This window comes from Kwoniella pini, chromosome 2 (assembly GCF_000512605.2).
Source record: "Kwoniella pini CBS 10737 chromosome 2, complete sequence".
Classification (NCBI taxonomy): Eukaryota; Fungi; Basidiomycota; class Tremellomycetes; order Tremellales; family Cryptococcaceae; genus Kwoniella; species Kwoniella pini.
The window spans coordinates 526,830-553,033 of NC_091717.1; the positions used below are offsets into that span (position 1 = coordinate 526,830).

The 26,204-nt window shown below is 37.0% G+C and overlaps 11 protein-coding genes across 11 annotated transcripts; 4 read left to right on the forward strand and 7 right to left on the reverse strand.

Annotated features, from left to right (window-relative positions):
• Positions 1 to 9: 9 nt before the first annotated feature.
• On the forward strand, positions 10 to 2,546 carry I206_101524 (uncharacterized protein; the record flags this gene model as incomplete). The annotated part of the gene is made up of 13 exons (XM_019158206.1): positions 10 to 34; positions 97 to 125; positions 179 to 313; positions 396 to 451; positions 524 to 601; positions 673 to 708; positions 758 to 785; positions 843 to 953; positions 1,003 to 1,497; positions 1,561 to 1,807; positions 1,881 to 2,218; positions 2,326 to 2,432; positions 2,498 to 2,546. The coding sequence occupies 13 exons, from the start codon at positions 10 to 12 to the stop codon at positions 2,544 to 2,546; spliced, it is 1,734 nt and encodes a 577-aa protein (XP_019008819.1).
• Positions 2,547 to 2,906: 360 nt separating this feature from the next.
• On the reverse strand, positions 2,907 to 7,696 carry I206_101525 (uncharacterized protein; the record flags this gene model as incomplete). Its single annotated transcript, XM_019158205.1, has 7 exons — positions 2,907 to 3,122; positions 3,194 to 3,297; positions 3,366 to 3,465; positions 3,528 to 3,650; positions 3,725 to 3,843; positions 3,927 to 6,957; positions 7,013 to 7,696. 7 exons carry the CDS (start codon positions 7,694 to 7,696, stop codon positions 2,907 to 2,909), a joined length of 4,377 nt encoding a protein of 1,458 aa, XP_019008818.1.
• A 2,357-nt stretch (positions 7,697 to 10,053) lies between these two features.
• I206_101526 (uncharacterized protein) lies at positions 10,054 to 11,157 on the forward strand (the record flags this gene model as incomplete). The annotated part of the gene is made up of 1 exon (XM_019158204.1): positions 10,054 to 11,157. The coding sequence occupies one exon, from the start codon at positions 10,054 to 10,056 to the stop codon at positions 11,155 to 11,157; it is 1,104 nt and encodes a 367-aa protein (XP_019008817.1).
• Positions 11,158 to 11,488: 331 nt separating this feature from the next.
• I206_101527 (uncharacterized protein) lies at positions 11,489 to 12,050 on the reverse strand (the record flags this gene model as incomplete). The annotated part of the gene is made up of 2 exons (XM_019158203.1): positions 11,489 to 11,560; positions 11,733 to 12,050. The coding sequence occupies 2 exons, from the start codon at positions 12,048 to 12,050 to the stop codon at positions 11,489 to 11,491; spliced, it is 390 nt and encodes a 129-aa protein (XP_019008816.1).
• Positions 12,051 to 12,380: 330 nt separating this feature from the next.
• On the reverse strand, positions 12,381 to 13,300 carry I206_101528 (uncharacterized protein; the record flags this gene model as incomplete). The annotated part of the gene is made up of 5 exons (XM_019158202.2): positions 12,381 to 12,448; positions 12,548 to 12,904; positions 12,964 to 13,036; positions 13,110 to 13,185; positions 13,287 to 13,300. The coding sequence occupies 5 exons, from the start codon at positions 13,298 to 13,300 to the stop codon at positions 12,381 to 12,383; spliced, it is 588 nt and encodes a 195-aa protein (XP_019008815.2).
• Positions 13,301 to 13,629: 329 nt separating this feature from the next.
• Positions 13,630 to 14,370, reverse strand: I206_101529 (uncharacterized protein; the record flags this gene model as incomplete). The annotated part of the gene is made up of 1 exon (XM_070202403.1): positions 13,630 to 14,370. The coding sequence occupies one exon, from the start codon at positions 14,368 to 14,370 to the stop codon at positions 13,630 to 13,632; it is 741 nt and encodes a 246-aa protein (XP_070058504.1).
• Positions 14,371 to 14,845: 475 nt separating this feature from the next.
• I206_101530 (uncharacterized protein) lies at positions 14,846 to 16,996 on the reverse strand (the record flags this gene model as incomplete). Its single annotated transcript, XM_019158201.2, has 9 exons — positions 14,846 to 14,971; positions 15,053 to 15,155; positions 15,253 to 15,520; positions 15,580 to 15,706; positions 15,791 to 16,090; positions 16,149 to 16,238; positions 16,308 to 16,420; positions 16,485 to 16,707; positions 16,781 to 16,996. 9 exons carry the CDS (start codon positions 16,994 to 16,996, stop codon positions 14,846 to 14,848), a joined length of 1,566 nt encoding a protein of 521 aa, XP_019008814.2.
• A 367-nt stretch (positions 16,997 to 17,363) lies between these two features.
• Positions 17,364 to 19,663, forward strand: I206_101531 (uncharacterized protein; the record flags this gene model as incomplete). The annotated part of the gene is made up of 4 exons (XM_019158200.1): positions 17,364 to 17,417; positions 17,501 to 18,237; positions 18,346 to 18,654; positions 18,721 to 19,663. The coding sequence occupies 4 exons, from the start codon at positions 17,364 to 17,366 to the stop codon at positions 19,661 to 19,663; spliced, it is 2,043 nt and encodes a 680-aa protein (XP_019008813.1).
• A 245-nt stretch (positions 19,664 to 19,908) lies between these two features.
• Positions 19,909 to 21,378, reverse strand: I206_101532 (uncharacterized protein; the record flags this gene model as incomplete). Its single annotated transcript, XM_019158199.1, has 4 exons — positions 19,909 to 20,081; positions 20,146 to 20,383; positions 20,548 to 20,667; positions 20,755 to 21,378. 4 exons carry the CDS (start codon positions 21,376 to 21,378, stop codon positions 19,909 to 19,911), a joined length of 1,155 nt encoding a protein of 384 aa, XP_019008812.1.
• Positions 21,379 to 21,750: 372 nt separating this feature from the next.
• On the reverse strand, positions 21,751 to 23,737 carry I206_101533 (serine-tRNA ligase; the record flags this gene model as incomplete). The annotated part of the gene is made up of 8 exons (XM_019158198.1): positions 21,751 to 21,858; positions 21,927 to 22,063; positions 22,159 to 22,378; positions 22,444 to 22,543; positions 22,604 to 23,049; positions 23,222 to 23,454; positions 23,546 to 23,659; positions 23,719 to 23,737. 8 exons carry the CDS (start codon positions 23,735 to 23,737, stop codon positions 21,751 to 21,753), a joined length of 1,377 nt encoding a protein of 458 aa, XP_019008811.1.
• Positions 23,738 to 24,334: 597 nt separating this feature from the next.
• On the forward strand, positions 24,335 to 26,072 carry I206_101534 (serine/threonine-protein phosphatase 6 catalytic subunit; the record flags this gene model as incomplete). The annotated part of the gene is made up of 9 exons (XM_019158197.1): positions 24,335 to 24,376; positions 24,542 to 24,742; positions 24,922 to 24,989; positions 25,058 to 25,131; positions 25,197 to 25,276; positions 25,397 to 25,514; positions 25,573 to 25,664; positions 25,727 to 25,966; positions 26,049 to 26,072. The coding sequence occupies 9 exons, from the start codon at positions 24,335 to 24,337 to the stop codon at positions 26,070 to 26,072; spliced, it is 939 nt and encodes a 312-aa protein (XP_019008810.1).
• Positions 26,073 to 26,204: the final 132 nt, after the last annotated feature.

Below are 26,204 nucleotides of genomic sequence, written 5' to 3' on the forward strand. Positions count from 1 at the left end.
CCCGGCTCCATGGGTCTCGACGATACTGTACCTAGTAAGTTGTGATATTCATTGATGCGGCAGGACCCCAAGAGCAGGAGCTTATCTCATGAACAGTCAAAGTTCTCCTTGTCACCGTATTCGAGGTGAGCTGCATGGATTTGACGGATATCGGCCATAGCTGACGATTAGAATTCAGTCTGTTGTACAAGTATTCATACTATGTCTAGCTGGATATACTCTCTCCAGAGTTGGTGTTACCGATAAGGCTACTCAGAGAAAATTGAACGTTATCAATGTTTCGCTATTCACCCCTGCTCTGCTGTTTTCTAAGGTGAGTTGTTTGTGTTTCATTGCTTTTCCCCTGATTTCCCCTGACCATGTATGACCAGAAAACTGACAAACAGATTTGACAGGTAGCTTACTCTCTAACTCCTGCTAAGCTGAAGGAAATGTGGATCATCCCTCTTGGGTAGATATCTCACTTATTACAGAATATCAGGGAATGGGTCGTCCGACCAGCTGACACGATCCTTTCTCATAGCTTCGTAGTAGTGACCGGCTTATCAGCAGGGGTAGCATGGGCTCTAGCCAAATTGTTCAAGTTGAAAAAGTCACAAACGTGCGTGAAATTGCCGCTAGTCATCAGTCCGACACACATAACTGATCATATGTCTGGTTTGGTGGATATAGTGCTTATGCCATGTGTGCTGCGATGTTCCAAAACAGGTAAGCTGGTCCACCAACCTCTTTGAATATAGCTGACAGACAACCGTAGTAATTCCTTGCCTATTGCCTTGATTCAGGTCAGTTCCAGTTGAGTCATAAGCTGCATGCAGAACTGATGCGAAATGTGGACATAGTCGCTTGTTATTGAGGTTCCAGGATTGAAATGGGATGAACATGATACCAAAGATCAAATGCTTGGTCGAGCTTTGACTTACTTGGTGTTATACTCTACACTCGGTATGATGGTGAGTAGTGAATCGACCCTTCTCGAGTACCGCTTACACAACAACCCAGTTACGATGGTCTTGGGGAGTCAAACTTCTTTCTCAAGCAGATGACGAAGCGGTGGAAATTGATAGCTCCAATCCTCAACATCTTCAACCAATACTCAATGATCATGCTGTACAATCTCCTGAACCTTTAGTACCTCATCCCGGTGCAAGGGAAACCGATCCGTTTTTCACTTCTGCAGAGGACATCTCACGTGATGAGCATGATGAGCGACTGAATCCATCTGGACAGTTCCCGAATCAATCTCCAAATTCACCTAGTTTACCTTTTACAGCTGGATCAGCTCATTCTATGCACCCACCTATGGTGAAAAGGGGTTCGACTGCCGGATACAGCGTGATGTCCCGCAGAAGTTCATCCTTAAGTCGACATCGAAAGAAACTGAACAGAACAGAAAGTGGAAGAGAATTTTGGGGTTTACCTGAGCAGCCCAAGATGCACCATATCGCTTTGATTGAGGAGGACAGTAGTGAGAGTGAGCCTGAGGACGAAGAATGGGTGAGTGGTTTCGCTTGTACCATATTCGAGGTAAGAGCTGATCACCGCGAAACCCTGATGTAGGGAACCCTTACTCCTGGATCGTTGAGACGAAGGCAAACAGAACCTCCTAAATCAGCTTTCCAATCTCTCCTATACAAAGCTAAGCATCGGTCAAAGACAATTATGAAAGCCATCAACGATTTCATGACTGTACCCATGTATGCCGCTCTTCTATCCATTTTTATTGCTATGATACCTCCTCTTCAAGCTCAGATGGCAAGAATCAAACCCTTAGAACAAGCCATCAAAAGTGCAGGACAATGCTCAAGTGAGTAATACTTTATTTTCACCCATTCAGGTAGCTCTGCTTTTCACTGATACGGCGGGCGGCGTACAATTAGTCCCAGTAACATTGGTAGTACTGGGTGCATTCTTTTACTCACCACCAGAAGTCAAACCAGGATCAGGTACTATACATATCCCATCTAAGAAGGAACAAAACAACGGTGGATTACTGGGATACTTCAAATCCAGATTCCAAAATGATCATTCATCTGGCAAATCTAAATCATCAGCATATCCAGGAGAAAACAAAACTGTTTTCGTAGCTGTTATAAGTCGAATGGTAATTGTTCCTTTATTAATGTTACCTGTAATTGCACTTTTGGCCAAATTTGATCCTTTCGAAGCGGCTGAAGATCCAGTATTCATTTTATCTGCTATCTTATTGGTTTCTTCGGTGAGTTCAAACCTTTCCCAAGTATTATCTACTTTAAGAATTACTTAAATATTATACTATATGATCACAATTGACTAATATCATACTTAATTACCTATGTTTGATAGCCTCCCGCTCTGACTTTAGCTCAAATTACACAAGCTGCTTCAGGCGATGCATTTGAAAGATTAATTAGTAAGACCATTTCATGGAGTTATGCAGTTTTGACTCCACCGTAAGTACACCTCGAAAAATCACATTAAAAGGATATAGCAAATATTGATAAATTAATTACGATAGATTAACTTTGGTATACGTCGTAATTGGACTCATATTTGGAAGATTATAACCCAAGGAAAAAGGAGAGGATAATATGAAACTTGCGGAAATTTTCTTCTTGATACTTTAGACGGATTCGGCTTTATAGACACGAAATGTATGGATTGATGTGAACGGACATAAATGATAAATCAATCGTATCAATCTGAAAATCTTCAAAGTGAAGATGTCAAATAACAAATACTTGAATTCTTGATAATGAGCATATGTATTTCATTATAATCAATTGAAGCGTTAAAACACATATAATACAAAATACAATAATTGGTCCAATGAAAAAGGTTCAAACTTATCTAATCTTTCATATCCTTAAATCCCTTTATATGTTCTTAGCACTTTATTTCTAATCTCGAACAACATTTCATTACAATTACAATTTTAATAATCCTTTACCTGTGAAACCTGATTTATGATTTTGATCATCATTTTCAAGATTAATTAAAGGTTTTGAAGAGATAACATTTTGTACAGAAGAAATATTTGAATGTTTTCTCATTGATCCAGAATGATTCGCATTTGAATTTGAGCTTGGTGAAGGTAATTGATTATTTATCATTTGAGGATAACTTTGAGCAATTGAATAACTCTTAAAATTCATATCAACATTAGCTAAAAAAAGAACATACAAACGTTTTGATGAGATTCTAGGAAACTCACTTTTGCATCATATATCGCAGCCATCAATTTAAATGCTATTCCTTCATCGCATGAGAAAATATGAGCGTAATCTTGTGAATCTTCAAAATTCGATGCGGGTTCAACTATATCAACCATTACTTTAATTCAAATTACCTCTCGATGTAAATGGAAATAGGAGATATGCGCTTACCTCGCTTAAGCATAAATGTAGCAGGTCTAGGCGAATCATATCCTCGAGTAATGGCGTAAATGTCGAAGAATAACGAATTGAAGTGAACTTCGTCTTTGTTCTGTAATACCAGAAATCAATCAGCATTTCTTGTAATACAACTAGAACTGGACTTTCACTTACCTTCTCGTTCTTCGCTAAAAACACTTGACCGCCTCTGGTCTCCAACCATCTCTTCGTCCATTTACCTTTCTTAGTCTCATACTGGACCCATTGACCCAACATAGGTGGATTAGTAGGTACAGCCTGGCCATACATCGCAAAGCATAATCAGCAGTTTTTCAATCTTTCTTACCATACTTCCGGAAAGATCGACTCACCCTCGCCCAGGTTGGCATACCTCTATTACTTTGCTTGAATACAAGACAATTGAATTTTGCGGTACTATCCCACCCTTTGACAATGGGTAACAGAGGTTCATACTCTCTGATTTGTCTTTCTGCAGACCCAACATATACAAATCAGCTTCATTCGCCTTTCCATATAGAGCAACCAGAACGGGAAGCAGGTCTTCGAACTCACCGCACCCCATCTCAGCGAATATCTCGCAGAGTACCCAGCTTTTGCCCACACTAGCGTCTGCAAGATCACCCTTATGATAAGTGTTCACCAGTACTTCACGAGCCGTTGTTGTAGTTGTCAAGTCAAGCATGATTTTCTTTCCATTTAGCGCAGATATGAAAGCAGGTACAGTGGCGTGGACTCTTTGGGCTGGACCTGCTGAGGCGTTGTTGGCTATTGGGAGCACCGTGGTATTTTTGGATGCGGATGTTGAAGGGATAGGTTCCGTGGTCGATCTAACGTGTAGAGCGGCTGAATCCTCCTTGTGGGTCGTTATCGGCGATAACCCATTGGAGTGTGCTCTGACTCTTGGTACAGCGGAAGAAGCGATTGAATATTGGGTAGCATTTGTATTACTGCGAGTCACCTGAGCTGACAATATCGGTAAATCGTCTTGTCTTGATGGAGCCCGAGTGCCATTGGGAGCAGGTGGAAGTCTTGATGACACGGTGGTCGCTACTGAATTTTGCCTTGATCGATCGTATACAGCCATAGGCTGTGACATAGGATATGCTTGACTACGGCCTTGGCCATAGCTAGCTGATGGTTCTTGATGGTTGTGCCCAAGCATAGCGACCACAGAATTCGAATCGCCGTGTTTGGCAGAAGGGGTCCTACCGAAAGAAGTATTTGTGGGCGAGATAGCACTTTCCGGATTGAAAAGACCATAGGTCTGGGGATGTCGAAGCGGGATGGCGGTTCGGATTGGCGGTACTGCAGGAGTATCTTTGAAAGTTGGCGAGACCAATGAAACATGAGCATGACCTTGACTTTGAGCTCTCCGTACTCCATGATCGAGTTGTGTTGGGACATTCTCCCTCATGGACCGATGAGCTTTCAATCCTTGTACTGGATTCGATACAGCGGATCCTTCTGCGATCCTGGCTATAGCAATAGCGGCTTCGTTTTCAGCTCTTCTACTAATCACAAGCTCTAATTTTTTCGATAGTATACCAGGAGGAACTCCACCTTCTCCATCCCAACTATGCTCTCCACCAGGATTTCTCCCTTGTGTCTTCTCGCTTTTCCTTCTTTCTACAGCCTTGGCCTGTTTGTCTAATCGAGCTTGACGAGTCCTCTTTCTGGTTTCCCTGCGCTGCAACTGTGCAGCAGCAGCTTCAGGGTGTAGCTTTGATAATGGGACATCATCGTCTTCCGAGTCTTCCAATATCTCCTCGCGGTCCGTTACATCATCTCGAGATCCAGGGGTACTATTATCCCTTGACGAGTTTCCACTTCCTGCTGCACGACCTGGACGTTTTGAAGAAGACGAAGAAGCTAAATGACTCATTCCCACAGATGTGGCGTGAGTGACCGTTGATCCCGAGCCTCTCTTGTCCGTTGACATCGAATTGTCCACGGTAGTCTGGTGAGAACTGTTTCTTGAGGAAGCAGCTACAGCTACAATGCTTAGAGCATCCGATTGATCATGTGGTTCCTGAGATCCGGAAGCCATTGGTTCAAAACCTTCTTCATCTGCTACATAAGGTAATCCGAAATCAAGCACGTCTCCGCATGGAGCAGCGGGGAACGAGTTGAGAGCGACATTCCAACTTGCTATTGAGCTGTCCGTATTGGATCTAGGCATGTTGAGTTGAACTTGAGATTTCGAGATGTCCTCTGTGATATCAACGGCATGCTCAAGATCCTCTTCGGCAGTTGTGAAAACCTCAACAGGCGGCGATATATTTTCCTTCTCCTCCTCAGCAGCTGTTATGTTTGATATAGCCTGTAGCTTCTCACACTCGATTCCTGCGGTGTCAGAGATCTCCTCTGGCTCTTCTTGTATTTCCTTCTTATCCTTCTCTGCACTGGGCCAGATTCCAAGCTGTTCGTACAAATCGAAGAAAGATGAACTAGTCGGCGGTGATTTGAAACTCATACTTGTCGATCTCGATCTCGGTAGAAGTACTGCACCAGAACCACTACGTTGCATAGGTGCCGTAAGATTCGAGGTAGACGAGGAACCTGGAATGGGAGGAAGGGGCGCATTCGGTGGTTGAATGCTCAGAGTAGGGCTTTCTTCCGGTGAGGAGGATGAATCAGTAGTGATCGAAGGCAAAGAAGAGGATCTGGATGCCTTTGTGAAATAAGATGGTTGAGGGGGTAAGAGCGGGGGACTTTCAATTGGTGGTGCGAGTGATGCTTGAGTAGGAGGTCGTTCCAAATATTCCGAAGTAACAAGGTTTGAGCCTGCTCGTTCAGGTGCAGAATAGGCAAAGACGTTTAATCCAACCAAAGAACTCATACGCTTCGACAATTTGCTAGAATGATTTGCTCGGCTTTGTGTATTTATTTTGGTCACTGTCGAACGATGATCCTCACGTTGGTGCAGAGTCGCGAAACTTTTAGCCTTCAGTATCGCCGGCTTTGTTGCATTGGGTAAGAAACTCTTCAAGTCCCTTAGGCTAGGTGAATTATGTTTCAACGATGGACGCAGTGCTTCGACAGTCGGCGAGGGGATTGGATTGTTGCAGGTAAGATCTAGACTCGATGCAAAGGGATCGGTGGGGAAATTAGGAAATAATGGTGTGACAAAGGCATCTGTCGTTGCTGATGGTGGAGTTGAAAGGTATCCCGCTGTGTGCAAAGGAATGCTCTCCTTTATCCTTCTTTGATCCATCTCAGTAGGTGGTGTAGATGAAAATGGCTTCTCGAGGCGACTCGTCGTAGGTGGTAAAGGTGGATTGGGCATTGGTGGTGGTGGAGACATTGATGCCTCCTTCTGCGCCGCTTCACGTAATGCTATTGATGACTTGGATTTGAAGATCTTTTGCATACCCCTTTTCCAAGACGAGGCAGCTTTGGACGGTTTGTTCGTACTTGCGCTTGCTACGGTGAGGGGCGGTGTGGAGATCAGTGATGGTGTGTCCAAGATGGGTGAAGGGTAATTGACAGGTGAAAATGTTGAAGAGGAGTACGATGCGGGTGTCGATTCGGTGATGAAGGATGATGGAGTAGCCGGAATAGGCAGAGGTGGGGGAGCCTCGAACTATGAAGAGGTGATCAGTGCCGCAAGTCGTCGCAGTGAACAATTTCAGACTCACCGACTCATCTGGATCACTAGCCACATTTACGAACAATTCCCCTCGTCGTCCTTTACCCCTAAGCAGACCTTTGCTTTTCTTCTTCTCCAATCCTTTCGGAGGAGCCGTCAAAGGCATAGGTGGCTGTGTCTCAACAGCGATACTAGGACTGTTGAGCTGTGACATACTGGGTCTTCTCCAAGTCCAGCTCTTCCCTTCAACAGGTGTAGCAGTGTAAATAGTTCCACTTCTGTTGTTCTTCTTATCTGTTAAAGTACTCTTACGACTACTCGAAGCTCCTCCTGAATGTTTTGGATTAAAATCTAAATCATCCTCATCCCAAAGTCCATCCTGAGAATAAATCCCTACAGTGGGAGTGCCCGGAGCTTGAGTGATACGGTCGAATTCTGAGGAATATCGATAAATTATCTCATCAACATTATTCGTTTGAGTTTGCGTTGTTTGTTTAGATGACGAGTAATTTGATGATGAGCTTGACTGAGCTTGTGGAGGAAAGTAAGAATCGTAAAGCTGAATTGAGGCTTGAGATTGTGGCTGAGCATGGTAGCGGAATCTAGAATGATAGCTTTGATTTATCGATGATGATGAGGATAAAGGAATATGTTGTTGTTGGGGAAGATACTTTGGCTCTTTTTCGAATAATAATTCACCTATCTGATGAGGCGAATATGTTGGATCCGCCATCTCGACGATTTCTGAAGCTTTTGTAGGGCTGCCAAATGGTCTTAGTTGAGTTTAAAATGAGAATATCTAAAAGCTTATCTAGCTTTGTGTAAGGTTCCTCTGTTTCCTTTGTATCTATCGCTCAGCTTGTAAATAACGTATAAGCTGGATTAGTGTAAAATCTTCTAGGTGATAGGTTGATATTGAGATTTTATGTTATTCGGATGAGTTTCTCAGTAAGTAACTTCTAAATCGCTCTTCGTTATGTTATCAGACTGGTGCAATGCCGCCCGGAGTGAATCAAATCAAGCTATATCGCAGATTGTAAAGTGTAGGCGTCGTTGTTGTTGTCTAATTGTGGTCTGTGTTTACTATGAGATCATTCGAATTGTAAGAGATGTGCTATACAACTTACGAGCATCCATCAATATGCTGTTAGTGTGATATCGTATTGTTTGTTATTTCGTTTCAACTAAATCTTAATTCGATTAGTACAAATATATCGGGATTTTACCCTGAATGGTAATAAGTGTGTAAACAAAAGGACGGAAGGAAAAAAGCAAGTCGCGTTGTTTGACCTCATGAAAACGTGGCAATCTTGTCTGTCAATTAGGCGCGCGTGGCGTCTCTTTCTCAGATCGATGTTCAACTGAGTTTGCCTAATTCACATTGTGGGATGGCCCATGGGAGAGTGAACATGTTGTTGTAACATGAGCTTGTGATATACGAGGGTCATATGGATGCTTGAAACTCTTTCCGTTGAACGCAATCATCACCGATCAACATCTGCGATTTCTTGTTGCGTCGACCAGATGGCTGTTTGCAGTCAAGCTGTCATGAAAGTATTTCCTGCAATACTGCTTGATGTGATAACAAATCTACCTTCAATACAGCTCTGACTATATCTCATACAGGACGGGAAGCCAGATTATCGACCTGACTTCATGTGATGTAGATTTACCCGATTGTTCGGTGTTTGTGCCTTTCCCGACAAATGGCATCTCCTTGATAGGCCAAAATAGGTACCTCAGTCACTGATCTCAGTCGGTATTTTGGGGCCATCGATACGTCTGGCTTCAAACATACGTTCTTCGCTTGAATAGAGGCAATGGAGCGGATCGAATCGCTTGATGAAAGAAGGTCCTTATCAGACATTCCGAATTTCTTGCCCTCTTCCTGCTTCGTTAAAAGCAGATCTCATCGGGACTGGCCGCTTCAATTTTTTAATCTTTCTTCCCTTTCTTGGTAAACACAATATTTGTACCTTTTTGTTTGACCGAGACATCAGCTGGCATTGGTGCCTTTAGTTTTTACTATTAGCTGGAACATGTCCTTTGAGAGGAAGAAAGTTCTTAAGCTACAGCTGAAGAGGAAAAGAAAGTTCGGAACGGAATAATGAAAAGGGCTTACAAGAAAAAAGATCTACAGGCACGAAAAAGCAAAAGAGATCTTTTGAATTTAGGATTTTGCCGCTTTTTCTCTTTTATCCTAATTCACTAGAAGAAAAAAACTATTTATGGAATATCTCTACCTAAAATGCCGATTATTTCTCAGGTACCGGAGAACGGCTTGAGCTTTTCTAAAATATAGTTCGGTATCATGTTTCATCTCGTAAAATCAATTATGAACACATTCTATATTATGGTATGTTGTATTTGTCCGCTCAAGTATTATTATCCACGTTCCTCAAAAGATATTTTACATAAAAATCAACTTGTACCTTTGAATTGAAAGGAATATGATAAAGTTTGTTTCCTGGTTCAGTAAAAAATGAACCTATAACGGAAAGAAAAAAAAAGGATCGACATGACGTAAATTTAATGGGTTTGTTTATTTTCGTTTCTTTCCGATAATCTCAAGCTTGAAATGGTAGAAAGATGAGATAGTAAGATTCCCGTTGTATTTCCGTTACACACTCAAGGAGATTCTGACGTACCTTTTTTTTTTGTTTTTTGGACAAACAGAGTAACAACAATTTGAGTGTTTTATCGGATAGATCGTTGATCATTCACTAGTTCGTACCTGATCGACTGTTCGACTTGTGAACAGCGGGATGTCACGCAAAATGTTTTCTTAACAGGTACAAACGTACGTATATCGTTTAAGAAGTACCTTCTATACAAACTTGCTGCGTCATTCTGAAGGATAACATATATACCACTTATTGAAAGATAATACTTTTCCCATTCAATATGATATCACGGTTATAACCTACCTTCTATTCAAATTTCCACAAACTCATTCAGTACCACAGTTTCGGATCACTCGAGTACCATCGACATACATTCGTGCACATATTCAATTACACTTTTATTCCTTGTCATATAAGTAAATATCTTACAAGTCAAAACGACAGATCAAACTATTTAATCAACAAGATGCCTTCAACACCGTTAACAATTCCTTCTCGACCATCCATAATTTCTCTTGCACCATTTTCCACTTCTTTAGATGATTTAAGAGTATCTGAACCTACTTTTATACCTTCTTCACCATCTACTCCAATGATACTTTCTTCATCTTGTTCATCTGCTTCAACATTATCAGGTCAAATACGTAGATCATCAAGTATTTCTACAAACATTTCATCTTCAATTTCAAAACCAATAACAAGAAGAGGTTCATCTTTACCTTCTATACCTTGTTCTTCATCTACAATGAAAACAAAAACAACAAATATAACTTCCTACGAATTGGAAAATCATCAAATACCTTCTTGTTCTAGTTCAAGGAATGTTATACAAAGAGGAGGAAGTGGAAGTTCAATGGATATTTTACAATTTATTGAATTAACTACTCAACCTTCTTGGGAAGAAATTGAATCTTCTCCTTTATCAATGGTACCTAATATTTTACCTACATCAAATACAAATATTGATTTAATTACTTTTTTAAGAGAAGCTCCTGGAGTAATTAAATCACCTATGAGTAATTTATCAACTTCAAGTTTTAATGATTCTTTGAATTTTGATTATAATAATGAAGATGGAAATGATGATAGAATAAATAGAAATAAAGAAGATTTAGTTACTCCGGATTTAAATCAAATTAGTTTACTTACTTTTTTAGAAGAAGAAGATTCTCATTTTGATGATAATGATTTATGTTTTAATAATTCATTTAATTCAATCAAATTAAATAATAGAATATCAAGTAAAATCGAATTAAATTCACAAGAAATTCGGAATTCATCTAGATCATCTTCTTTTGGTGAAAAGATATCAAGATCATCAACTATTAAAAGTCAAACATATCAAAATTCAAAAAGAATTGTATCTCTTAATTCCTTATTGAAGGATAATGTTCAAAAACATAATCGATCTATATCAAATACAAGTGTGAATTTAAAATCTCGTTCAAGTGATAATGAATCTTATGGTCCTTTATCAATTTCAGTAGAAAGTAGAAGTCATTCAGTTGGAAGAGTTATAAAGTTAGCTAAAGATGCTTTTAAAATTGGTAATAATAATAATAGTAGATGATTAGGGGGGTTTTTGTCAACAAAATAATTTTGGGCATTTATCATTAGTCATCTGTATATTATTTACATAGCATATATTATCGCATTTAAGAACTTTTGAAGTTATGATACTCTCATTATATAACCGATATATACACCATGCATATAAAAAAATTGAAATGCATATACAGAGTTCTTATCGATATGTAAAATAATCACATTATTATACAATATACCGTCTTTTCGTCAGAAAGCCTGTAGTAATTATACTTGAGATAAGGGAATATATAGATCAACTTCCTAATACAATATCAATAGATTATTCATCTTTCTTTCTTTAACTTTTTCCCTACTTAAGATCCTCCAATTGATTTAATAGCTCCTTCAAGTCGTTTAGATATAATAGAATATCTATTTTGACAAGACTTACGAGTTGAAAAATAAAATTAAAAATAAATCTCACATCAGCTTAAATTGACTTTTGTCAGCGAAAATATGATATTATAAATTCAAAGGAAATGAAAAAAAAAAAAAAAAAAAAAAAAAAAAACGACGAAGATGACATTTTTCTTTGAAGGGAAATAAATTTTTACTCACTTTTGAATCTCTTTCATTTCCTATTAAAGAAGATATATTATTCCAATCTGGTTTATTTATTTTAGGATGTAAAATTTGAAATAATTTCCAATCTTCTTCTGATTTCCATGATTTTCCAATTGATTTATGATTCTTGTTTGTTTTGGTTTTCAATTTTTTCTTAACTTGTTCAAATTCTGATTCTGATTCTTGGTCTAAATTATCTTCATTAGGTGAATTTAATCTTTTTTCTTTTTTAATTTTTAATTTATGATTGTATTTTGATAATTCATCTTCATTTTTTATTGATGAAGATTTAATTGATTCTGATTTTGTCATTATGAAGTTTCGTTTCTTTGTATTTTCGTAACGGAACTTAAATAGAAAAGAAAGGATGAAAGATAACACTTTATTCAAAAGGAGATTGTAAATAGTTGATTTGCATGAAACTTGTACACCTGATTTTATAGTACGATGGGATTGGACGTTGTTAAGAAAATGATTTAGAAGAACTCAAAGGATCCCGTCTCCTTGACGACCATTTCTCAATACATCATTGACTCAATTCATCATTATATTATGAACGCTTTTACAACACGGGTTTTATCTGTTCTATCTCATAATACATATAAAAACACAGTTCCACACCATCATCATTATATCTCAATTTCACTCTTGGTCGCTGGATTTACTGTCTGCCGAATCGCTATTACCGAAATGTACCTTCTTCTCAGTCTCTATTCATCGGACACAGTATCAGCCTCACGTCAGCTCAAATCATTGCTCCGACCACAGTCTACTTCGAGACGTTGTAACGAAACGAATCGAGAACTTACCAGTCTTCTTTAAGCTACCATTTGTTGGAATTTGGCCATCGTTGTCATCATCGTCTTCGTCTTCTGACTTTTTCTCCAACTGATCAACATGTATTTCGGAAGTTCGCTTGGTGGTTTTACCATCGTTCGAGCTTGGATCAGGTCGTGCATGGGTCTTAGCTCTTGTCTGACTGAAAAGTGATGAATTCATGGATCGATGCGGAGGACCAGCCTTTTTGTCCCGTGCTGAATTGCCTTGGCTTTCGGCAGGAGAATCGAATGCCTTGTCGACTGGGTGTGGTTTATTTACAGTTTTGGCTCCAGATTTGTTGGGCCTATTTGGCGCTTTATGTGTGTTGGCCGAGGCAGATGGGTTATCTTCGTACCTCTTGTCAGCTCTGTTTGCGAATTCCGCTCTTGACGCTCGTCCAACTTACCCATGCTAGAAGAAGAAGGTACATTGTAAGAGATTAGCTCGTCGTATTTTCTTTTCAGCTTTTCCAATCTTCGCTATAATGATTTCCGTATGATCAATTCGTATTCCTTAAAGAAGAGAATGTTTTCAAGGACCGGACTGACTCACTTGCTCGTTGAATATCGCTCTTTTAGCCTCACGAATAAGGGGATTTAGCTCAAACCTCTGCTTTCCATGTACTTGGCTGGGGCTTGATCCTGGTCCAGCATTATCTCGGAGATACAGTAAGACCTGTGCATAAATTGGTATGAGCTGCTTTGGCAAACGAGAAAGTACACAGCTCACCTTGTGAATTGCATCGATTAACTGTTTGTTATCCTTGTGATTACTGTTTTTTCCATTTGCGGACTCGGTCAAAATGACTTTTCCTTCGGTTGTATCGATTATCACCTGTGACTATCGCCCAAAAGCTTTCAATAGGAACGTCTCACGAATGTAGATGAAAAGGGATCTTCCTACGATTCCTTTGTGTTTGGTTCTAACTCACTTTTGAGAATTTCTCGGCTTCGATGCTGATTCTACCACTTTTCCAGGCCGAAATAAGAGATTCGATAGATGGTAATTTGATTATTTGAGACTATTTTAGGGATGCCATCAGATTGAAGAGCAGAATAACCCCGGCTCACAATTACACCTGAACTTCTCTTACAATATTGTAAGTGAAATGACCTACCGGATCAAATAGGATTTTCTCGAATATGACAATTTTTACCTTTTCGTCCTCTGGGTTACATTCTTTCGCTACAATTGATTGATCCTGAGTATTCTTTGTCATTTCTTCTTGATACAACTCATCAACATCCTTACTAAATTCTACTAGAGTTTGATCATCAATCAATGCTTGATCGTAAGGATTATCATCTTGATCACTATCTTCTAATTCATCAATTTCTTCTTCGTCATCGCCATTTTTCTTTGATTCAATATTTGGGAAAGCATCAATGTTCTTGTAATTAGCGACCTTTCTTTCTTTCTGTTTATCCTTTGTCATATCATCATTTTGAGCAATTTCTTTCAACTCGTCGGATGAAGAATCATTTACTGTCCAACACTTGATTATCCACCATGTTGTCCCATTCTCCTTCTTTTCAATCGAAGAAATTAAGAAATTCGTACTCTGTGGAAGGTGATGCATTAGTCCGTCTAGTGAATCATACATCTTGGGGCATGGTGTTATTGGTATATGCTTGGGATGAGAAAGAGAATTAGAAGGAGCTGGATCAGTAGTGACAGTAGGCAATGGAGCGAATGGAAGAAGACCTCTCTTTTGTGAGATTGGAGGAAATGGCATTGACGGTTGAGAATTGTGAGGAGTTGACACGATAGAAGTTTGAGAGGAAGGAAAGAATAAAGGTGTCTTTTCTATCATCCTATATAATGTTTCAGTATCAGTATTCGCTTGTCAGATGAGATAGTATAAGGGCGAGTGGACGAGGAAAAGTCAGTATTTGAGATATCTTGACAGTTGGAATATCAGTCAGCAAATAAGGAGAATGAGTATCAGCAACCTTTGAAAGTGAGTGAACAAAATGAATGAAGAGGAAAGAAATCAGAAGAATCGCGAAAGATGGGTTGACCATATCACATGGATCATGATAGAATGGCATTAGCAAAGGGTGTCCGTGCGCAAACTGGAATAGTCATAACCAATCAACAAGTAAGTAGTAGTACAAATGAGCTTACGTCAACCAAACTCGCACTAAACACATCATGTACGGTATACATGCAAATGCATGTTGCAATCTGATTATGCATCGCATGTGCTGCTTGATAGCCTCTAATTTCTCCATCTGTTACGGGGATTATTAGCTCTCAAGTTGCGGATGATAGGTGATCCCGACTACTCACATCTTAACACTTTTATCTCTTCCTCCACTGACCACTTTATCGGCTACGAAATCTACACAATACACTTCATCTGTATGTCCAGGTAAATCAATTCGAATCTTGTATGTTTTCAAATTCCATAACTAAATTCAAAGAATCGTTCATATGATCAGTTCGAGCTACATCAACGGAAGTGCAGAACGATGAACTGTTCGCTGACATACCTTTAAAGTGGTATCTTTACTCGCACTGACCAACATCCTAGAATCGGCTGACCAAGCTACCCTGTATACAGCAGCCACATGGCCTCTTAGACTGGCTATGAATCTATATCAATAACAACCATTAGCCCAAAGTTCCCTACTTACTCGATCCCCTCGAAGGCAGTGGAATGGAGATAATAAACAGAAAGGCTTGTACGCACTTTCCAGTCTTTCCTTCCCATATCTTAACAGCATTATCAAATCCAGCAGAAGCTATCATCCTACCATCCGGTGAAAAAGCAACGTGATTGACTTGTTTTTGATGCCCAGTCAATCTAGCTAACGGTTTCTTTGGGGTTGCTGTAGAAGAAAATGATGAAGAAGCTTGATCAGGCCATAAAAATAAAGTATGATCATCTGATCCCGTTATCAGTGCTTCGGGATGAGTAGATGTCAAGTGCTTGTATCGTGCTAAAGCTATTGATTTGGCTTAGATGCGATTTTCAAGTCAGTTTAAAAAGTACAAACGGGTATTAGAATTGGCTTACCCTCTTCATCGTCTTTTGGTAATTTGCCAGTATGATCGTAAGGACCTGTTCGAAGAATGAAATCCGTACTTAACGCCATAGTGTTGACCCAATGAGCATGCTCATTCAAGGTTCTAATGAGTTTTCCCTAGAATACACAAGATTTAGCATCTCCGCTCAGCTTTGCACAGATCATTGGGTGATGATCTAGTGGGCCATGTATGACACTCACGTCCACGCCACTCCACACTTTAACAGTTCTATCACTACTACCTGTATAAATCACATTCTCTCCACCCCACCTGACGACATTCACACTTGCTGCATGACCCGTCAAGACGAAATCAAGTGTACGAGTAGACGTATTCCATATACGGACTGTACCATCTTTCGAAGCCGTTGCTAATCTAGGTGAAGTCGATTTGGAGCTCATCAGATGTAAAGGCTCAAACGATAATGACGTTATCCATTTTGTGTGACCGAGTAATGGCTGTCCAAAAGGTTGCCCAGTAGCGGGTGTCCACAGACGTACCTGTGACCATTACGGTCAGTCTGAATTCGGCGAGGCAGCACGATTTGTTGTAACTCACTTGACCATCATGCCCACCTGTAGCTAAGATCTTCTCCCTGGAATCCCACTCTACGCACAATACCCATCCTTTGTGTCCAGTCAGAGTCCACTGTGCATCGATTAGAGCCCTCGTCAGCTTGCTTTGCGGAAAGGAGAAGCTCGAGGAAAGCTGACTTACCTTGGGCGTTTCAGTATCCATATCCCATATTCTAGCTGTAGCATCTCCAGAACCTGTTGCGGCGTATTTGCCAGTAGGCGAGTGAGCACAACACAATATCGGGGATGAGTGACCTAGTGGAAGTATTAGTTATCGGCTCATAGACCTATCTTTGCCATATATAAGGAGCTGACATACCAGTCAGAGTTGCACTACATCTTCCGACACTTCTTACTCTAAATACAGCTTGGGGCTCACACCACAATTCAAAAACATCTTCAGGTGAAAAAGTAGTTCCGCTGACTTTGAGCGCATCAAGCTGGATAGAATTGTTGATCTGTACTCTGGATGATTGAGGAGTTGTTGATGTCGAAGGAAGTTTAGGCAAGAGGTGAAATGCATATGGTAATGGATCTTCAGTCTAAGATATTATTTGAAACAATCGATATATCAGTCATATACTATCTTGAGAATAGTGGATTCAAATATCTCACCTCTCCTCTTAGCTTGTTAACTAGCATCTGTAAAGCATCTCGTCCTGTATCAGCAGGTAAATTGATAGCTGGACCAAGGTTCGAACCATCTTCAGAAGATTTGAATTGAACTACGATTGATGGAATAGCTATTTCAGGTTCGGGTTCTTTTGGCTTTTCCAATGATTTAGCATAATTTGATTTTTGCCTTTTAGGAGGTGGAAGTAGAGTCGCCATATTGTTGAATCACTTCCTCAATTTAAGTTGATTGTAGAGTCGTAGTAATTATATAACCTTCCAATCTTAAAGTTCTAAATGAGTAAATAAATAAATCTGCTCAAAAGCTCAACTTTCAACTTTTGACCTTTCCAACGGTAATTTGCAAATCAGGCACGACAACAACGTGGTTATGGGATAAAATGTTCAATAATACCTTTTCAAAATAATCAAATACAATAATGAGGGATGATTCTATCAAACATCTTTTTCATTATACAACCTACAACCCCCTATTCATTTGTTTATTTTGGATTTATCATCTATTCTCCTAATCACTCTCCCCCTTCACCGTACACCTCCACAATACACGTCCACTCGATTAAATATGGATAATGAAAAACATGAGCGTATATCTTCACCTAAAGGTCCTGAAGATGCTGTAAGTGATGCATCTCAATATGCATATGTATTTTGTGTTGCGTCAGGAGCAAGAACATATAGCTCATGCAAGGTGTTTGTTAGTCTAATATAGCGGATGAATATCCTTCACCCGAAAGAACACCCGCTACGCTAAGTGAACATGTCCCGACCAAGGAAGTGGAACAGCCTTCGGCTACACAGGAAATCAGCACTCAAGATGAAACTGAAGCCGATCATGCTGATCTTCATGCGGAGCTGAATCAGGTGGCTGCACAAGCTATAGAAGCAGCCGTTGCTGCTGAAGTACGAGCTGCTAACGCCAAAGTCAATGACCCAGTCAATAATGATACCTCAGTCGAAGTATTGTCTAACGGCAATACAAATGGCGATATAGAGATGAACAACCAGAACAACTCGCCTACAGAAGGAGAATCAAGTATACAAGCGAATCAGACACATCAACATCATTTAAGAAATCATCCTCATCAACACAATCCAAGACAACCAAATTTCGCTTCTTCCAGTAGTATCTTAGGTAAAAGATATCACACTTCTTCTGGTTCACCTTCTTCTTCATCTCATCATCAACATCTTCTTAGTCAATTTGCAAATAAACCTAAAAGTGTAGTACCGAAATTATCACAAAATGAACAAGTTGTGATTCTTCGTGAAGCTTATGCTAAAAATCCTAATCCTGGTAAAAAAGAATTGGAACTTTTAGCAGAGAAAACTGGTAGACCATGGAATAAAATTCGGGAATACTTTAGACAACGAAGAAATAAGTTGAGAGGTTTAGAAGATTTAGAAGGCATGGAAGAGCCTGGACGTGCTAGTGGATGGTAAGTTAATCCTCTTAACATCGTACCTCTTGTCTCTTCCCACAACCCGAAATGATTTTACTGATTCGATTGGTGCGTTAAAATCTGATTTTCTCTGTTCATTCTCAGGCTACAAGTCGCATATCGTCAAGCCCCTTCAACATCCTCCGTTTCACAGTTATCGCTTTACAATTCCTACAAGCACCGATTCGATCCTTACTCTATCACGACACCTTTGTTGGGTGGACAAGAATTGATACAATTAGCATGCGCTACTTTCCCGGGTTGCGAGATGGCGAAAGATGAGAGTGAATATGTTCTGAAGGGATTAAAGGAAAAAGAGAAAGAACAAGAAGGGGAAAATGGGAATGAGGGTGATGCTGAGGAATGGGAGAAAGGTATGGAAGGTCTAGTGGAACCTCTACGAGCCGGTAGCTGGTGTGTTTCTCAGCTTACAATGTATCTTCGAATGATGGGATTAAGCTGACATGTTTGATATCATAGGTTATTGAGTTCTTTTCAACATCAAAATGATCCTAATGCACCTTCAACTCTTACTCAAACGGACTTATACACTTCATATGCAGCTCGATTTTCCTCTTTACTTACAAATGCTGGTCAATCTGATTCTGTACAAAATCAAAGTGTAGAAGAAAGTACTCAGCAAGAGCAAGATCATGATGCGGACATGAGAGCATTCGAAGATGCAGGATTAAATAATGATCAACAAGAAAATGATCAATCACCACGACATCTTCAACAACATCAACAACATCAACAACAACAACAACAGATAGAAAATGAAAATGTAAATGAACATCAATCTTTAGCTTCACTTTTACCTTCTTCTTCTTCCAATACGAATTCGGGCACGAATACGAATATTGAACAAATACCTTCAATTAAAAAAAAAGAAAATCGTTTATTAAATCCATATGAACTTATAAATTTAACTAGAATGACATTTCCAAAATGTGAACCAATTATAGATGAAAATGGTAAATTTGTAATTAAAGGTTTAGAAAAAAGAATTGGACATTTACCTGGATCTGCAGAACGTAATAGAGAAATGTTTAATTTTACTTTATATAATGAAAATAAACCTGGTGAAGCTTTCGTTAATTTAATGAAAAGAAAATTAGGTTTATTAAATTCTGAATCTTCTTTTATTAATGAAGAAATTAATAATAATAATTCAAAAAAGTTAAAAATTAATTTAAATGAGGAAAATCATGAAAAGGAAGAAAATAATAATAATAATAATTTACAACAACAACAACAAGAAGAAAAAGAAGAAGAAGAAGAAGAAGAAGAAAATTTATTTTTAGAAAAATTAAAAAATGAAAAAGAATTAGATGAACAAGATAAAGAATTAATTAATGGTTTAAAAAGATTTAGAAATAGTAAATTAGGTGAATCAGTTAGAGAAGTTTGTATTTCTCAATAAATATTTCTATTATAGTGATTGCTTTTCTTTTGTTTTTGAATTTGTAAAATTGTAAATTGTATATTTTAATCGTTGTATCAATTGTAAAAATTTAATAAATTAAATACATTGGACAACTTCAACAATAAATAACCTTCTATAAAGTAATGAAATTCTATTTAAAGTACAAATTTAATGATTCGTTTCAAACATTTTCACTTCTCTCATTATTCTGCTGAGGATTTGCTAAAATTTAAAATCTAAAATTATGATGATCTTGGACCATATCCACTACTTTTAACATGATTATATTGTCCACCTAACCCACCACCTCCTCTTGTCGTTGAAGAATTTGTTGTTGTAGTACCTCTTCTTGAACTTGTTGTAGATGGTGGTGTAGGTCTAGAAGGAGCTACTGAAGGTCTAGGTATACCTGTACCTATTGATATTATGGGTGATTAATTGAGATATAGAGATGAATGATAAGTGTTATTACCACTCACCTCTACCTCTAACAGAACCTCTTGTCACATTACTAGGTATACCTCTTCCACTCTTAGCAGGTAAACCTCTTCCACCTCTACCACTTTTTAAAGATTCCGTACGTTCCTTAGCAAGAATTCTTCTTTCTCTTTCTTCTTCTAATAAACGTGCATTTTCAACTTCACGTCTTGAATTTTCTTCTGCTTTTTCTATTGCTTGTTGTTTTGCTATTTCAATTGCTGCTATAGCTTCTGCGTCCTAAAAAGGCAAATAAACAAAAAAGAAATTAGCGATGTTATCTAAATGGATTAATGATGATTTGATTCCCTTATAGCAAAAATAAAATTCTGGATTTTTCGCCTATATATATTATATATATATATATATCAGGAAAATTGATGGTGAAAGACCCTAAAACTTACATCTGTACTTCCTTTCCAATTTTCATTTAATAATAATCTTTGAGTATGTTCAGCTTGACCCATTATAGCTGTATATTCATCTAATAAAATAGAAGTTTGAGAAACTCTTTCAGCTAATCGCTAAGAAATAAGAATAAATTTTTAATCAGTGGGTTTTCCCCTTTTTCCCTAGTTGGATGTTTTTTTTTTTAAGAAAAAGGAGCTCACTTCATTATGTCCTCTTACACCTTCTAAAGAACCTAAAACATTTTCAAAAATTTCATTCATTTTTCTTAATTCATATAAACTTGAACGTAATTTATCTTCTTTATTTTTATTATTAATATTATTATTATTATTATCAAATTCATTTTTATTTATTTTATTAATTTGTTTTTCAATATTCTCATTATCATTTAAATTTGATTTTAATGAAATTATAGTTTGATCATCATTTTCATTTTCATTTTCTAATTCTAATTCATCGTTATTATTATCATTTTCATTTTCAGGTGAAGGTGATTTTGGTGCTGCAAATAATGAAAATCTAGGTTTTATTTTATTTTTATTATTTTCTTTATTATTTATTTTAATTTGATGTTTATTTGATGATGTTGATGAAGATGAAGATGAAAATGGTTGATTATTTGAAATTTCTTGATTAAATAAATGATTTGTTGAATTTGAATTTGAATTTGAATTTGAACCGAAATTTAATAGATTATTATTATCATTTGAATTTTGAATATATGAATCATCTATACTTAAATCATCTAATGAATGATCTTCTAATAATGATACATCTTCTAAATTTGATCTTTGATGAAATTGAGGTAAGAGTGGAGAATCCATAATTGATTTTAAGTAAGAAAAGTATGAGAGTATGAGTTGGAAATTGATATATAGCTCGATATCAGTTCAGGAAATTTCTATCTTATACGATTGTTCTTATGATTCATTACTTTTATACTGAAGTAAAATATGATTTCAGGTAATGTTGTTCTTGAAGTAATGAGTGGAGGATAAATAATGTTTTTACTACAACTCTTTTATGTTTACAGCGGTGTATACCGAATACAATCGCCTTGTACAACAATAAAATGTTCTCAACGCGTCGACGCGTCTTTCTTTCTTATTATACATATATATCAGGAAATGCATAAAAGTATGGCATAACGATCTTCTAAGTATGTACAGTTACTAAGTCAAACAATCATAATATAATTACTTTTTTTGCTTTTGACTGGTTGTTCCTTTTGGCAATTCAGCAGTGTATGGTAAAAATTCTCTACCTTGCATATATGGTTGAAGTACTTTAGGAATTCTCAAACCCTACATTGATGTAAGTCAATTAGTTTACTGACAGTATGGAAATTTTGAGTATGGACCAATTCACTCACCTCTGGTGTTTGATAATTTTCAACAATACAACATAATGCACGTTCTGTTGCACATAATGTACCATTTAACATATGTACGAAACCAACTTTACTATCTTTAGTCTTAAATCCAAGTCTGACGTTCAATGATCTAGATTCTGATTTCATATACAAAATGGTAATTAGCTCATAGTTTTCCAACACGGATTGACTATAATTTCATTTGCGAAGAGAACGTAAAAGAAAGACTCACGGTAATCTGTACAATTTGAACAACTGACCAATTCCTTGTATTCACCTTGGAAGGGGAACCAAGCTTCTAAATCATATTTTATCGAAGCTGCATTATTCAATGCTCCTGAAACGATGTTGACTACTCTATAAGGGATTTCAAGAGATTCATAGAAATCTCGAGAGGTCTCAACCATTCGGTCGAGCTCTGCTGGAGAGTTTTCAGGTTCGCAGATGATGAACTGGCAAGAATCGTATATATCAGTATATATGAGGGATTGACGAAATACGTTGAATAGAAACTTACTTGTTCAACTTTCTCAAATTGATGAACTCGGAATATACCCCAAGTATCTTTACCGTGAGAACCAGCTTCTTTTCTAAAACAAGTAGAATATCCAGCGTATCTACAGAGAATACCCACTTGATTAGCTCAACTTTCAGTAGTGTTCGTCGAGCGGACTTACCTAATAGGAAGGCTTGATGGCGGAATATTCTCATCCATGTGCATAGCAGAGATAGGTTGTTCAGAAGTTGCAATTAAATATCTATCATCTGTATCTCCTGTAACTTTGTATAAAGCTTCATCAAATTCTGAAAGTTGAGCAGTAGCAGCCATAATATCTTTTTTGATCATGAAAGGAGGTTGAATTTTCTTATATTGTCTTTTCCTTAAGAAGTCTAATCCATAAGAAATTAAAGCTTGATTTAAATCAACTCCATCATTTGTCAAGTAAAATCCTCTGTGACCAAATACTTTTACTCCTCGATCTGTATCATAAGCTTCTAATCTATAAAGAACTTCATGATGTGAAAGAACGTCCGTTGATTTATCTTCAATAGATAAACCTGTACCTGAGTTTCCTTTGTGATTGGGTTCGGGATGGTATACTCGAAGGATTGGATTATCGTCCTGAGCACGTTATGATGTCAGTCAACCATCACAATATCGAACATTCACACTCGGTAATCTATATTAAAGTCCAACGATAACCTGGTTAAACTTTCGTCTATTTTCTCTAACCACTCGTTCACTCCATCCTTTATTGACAACATCATCATAGAGAACCAAAAAAAAGACTCACCTCAGTCATAGAAACAGCATTTCGCTCATCAACAATATTACCAATTAATCCAGCTTTTTTATCTCTAAGTTCTTCTAATTCTTTAGCTTTAATAACTAAATCAGCAATTTTTTTATCTAATTCTGATTTTTTAGATAAAAGTTCTGTTGCATCTCCTTTTGATTTTTTAATTTGACCAATTTGTTTTTGTAATGCATTTAAATTTCTTTGAGCTTGTTCTTTTTCAAATTGAGCTAGTAAGAAGTTATATCAGTACAAAAACTTTCCCTTGTTGTCTGATTTAACGAAAATTACAATTTATCGGCCAAAAGACATCATACTAACCTTGTTTATGATTTGAAAATAATTCAATTACTTCATCTACTAATTCTACACTTGCTCCTCTTTTCTTTTGAGATTCTCTTATGATATCGGGATTACCTCCTTTATCAGCTTGGACTATCAAAATAACATAAATTAGCTTGAACTCGTAAGATATTACATTATATATAATTTACGATGGATTAAGTCAATCATCTTGAATATAAATCTCTACTGCTTCCAGAAGTCTTGTAGGGAATGAATGAAAAGATAGATAGAGATTGAATGTTATATATATAACTGTTATTTTAACTCGAATCAGCTTAATAGATAGGTTGAACAACAACATACACAGACTTTTGAAGTACGAAGAAGTATAAATCAAGGTTACCGGTTTAAAAACTAAATTGCCACGTCATTGAATGTTTCATTTTGATAGCTTATCAATGTATCCGAGGATATCACCGAACTAACTTAGTTTGATGAAATGATCGCATGCTCAAGTAATAATAATAATAGTAATGTTGAAATATTAGATAAAGAAAAAAAGATGAAATAATATCATTGTACTCAAGAGACAAGTAGACCTTATACGAACAAACGAAACGACCATCACTTCCCCAATATTGTTAAAAGCAGAACAAACGAATTGTAAAGTTACAACTCTTCACAAGCGTAGTATTCTGCATATTGTTGAATTCCAAAGATACCATCATATTAGCTTAAATTATAGAAAAAAAATCAAATTAAAAGATCCATTTAGCTAAATTCGTACATTGGCATAAAGAAGGGAAGAATTCAGTCCTGGGAAATATGTCTGGATTATCATCGGATCCAGATCAATGGATAGCTCATGTAAGCATTGAATTCCTTTATAAGTGATACACAAATCGATCTAATGAATCTATAACTGTTCTTCTCTTCTTCTATCCAAATCATGTTAATACCAATCTCGACTTAATTTACTTTGTTATTATTCTATTCTATTGCATCTTAAAAATCGAATTATAATCTACACAGATACGACAATGTAAACATTTACCTGAACGTCAAATGAAATTACTTTGTTCTAGAGTTAGAGATTTATTATTAGAAGAAAGTAATGTACATTTAGTACAATCACCTGTAACTATTTGTGGAGATATACATGGTCAATTTTGGGATGTTTTAGAAATTTTTAGACAAGGTGGTGAACCTCCTGAAACGAGTTATATTTTTATGGTGAGTTGAGATTTGTTTGTCTGTTTGGGCTTCAAGCCGAAAAGCATTATGAAATGAGTTTAACTAGGGAAGTAATTGATGAATTACTTTCTCAAATTGTACTCAAGAAACCAAAACTCCAAATTCAATCAAATTTCTTAGTCTATCAAAATATGCTAATTATATAAATTTGTTTTCAGGGCGACTTTGTCGATCGAGGATATTACTCATTAGAAACTCTTTCTTTGTTATTAGCTTACAAAGCTCGGTAAGTTATTTATATTGTAAATTTTGAAATGCAATCCTTCGACAAATCGATCTGACTCTTTTATCTAGATATCCCGATAAGATAACATTACTTCGGGGAAATCACGAATCTCGTCAAATAACCCAAGTCTACGGATTTTACGGTATGTTTTTTTATGGAAATTACTTGTTATATGATTGCTGATCAGCATTTTTCGAATCCTTACAGACGAATGTCTGGGTAAATATGGAAATCCGTCTGTATGGAAAGCTTGTTGTACATTATTCGATCATCTGAACCTAGCTGCAGTGAGTATAATCTTTCCTTTCCATGACGAGAATGACATCTGCCTAAAATAGTGCTGTCATTAATCTCATTTCTGTATTCTCGCCAAATCTTAAACTAATATTGTTTTTTTTCTTTGATAGATAATTGATTCTTCTATATTATGTGTTCATGGTGGATTATCACCAGATATAAAAACGTTAGATCAAATAAGGATAATACCTAGAGCTCAAGAAGTTCCTCATGAAGGAGCATTTTGTGGTGAATAATTAAATTGCTTGAGTATGACCTTTGGCTGATATCTTTTTGAAAAAAATAGATTTGATGTGGTCAGATCCAGATGAAGTTGATTCTTGGTCTGTTAGTCCAAGAGGTGCAGGTTGGTTATTTGGAGGAAAAGTAACTTCAGAGGTAAATCATATTTAATTTATGTAATTTTTTTTAATTGGCTAATTGAATTTGAGGAAATACAGTTTAATCATATAAATTCACTTTCATTAATAGCACGTGCTCATCAATTAGTACAAGAAGGTTATAAACATATGTTTGATAATTCATTAGTAACAGTTTGGTCTGCACCAAATTATTGTTATAGATGTGGTAATTCTGCAAGTATAATGCAAATTAATGAAAATGGTAAAACAGATTTTAAAGTTTATGGAGCTGCAAGAGAAAATGATACTGATTTAAAAAATCCTGCTATGAGAAGAATGGTAAGTTTTTTTTTTTTTTTGGGAGATATGTAAATATAATTTGATTTCGGATTCGAGTTGAAAATAAATTGATATTTTTTAGGGTACACCATCATATTTCGTTTAAAACCTATTTATTTAATTTTAATTTTCATAATGATCATATAAAATCAAATTGTATTACCATCATCAATTTTTAAAAGTTAGAATTTTTTTTATTTTATTGTTGTATCGTATAATTATTTCATCACATTTGAAC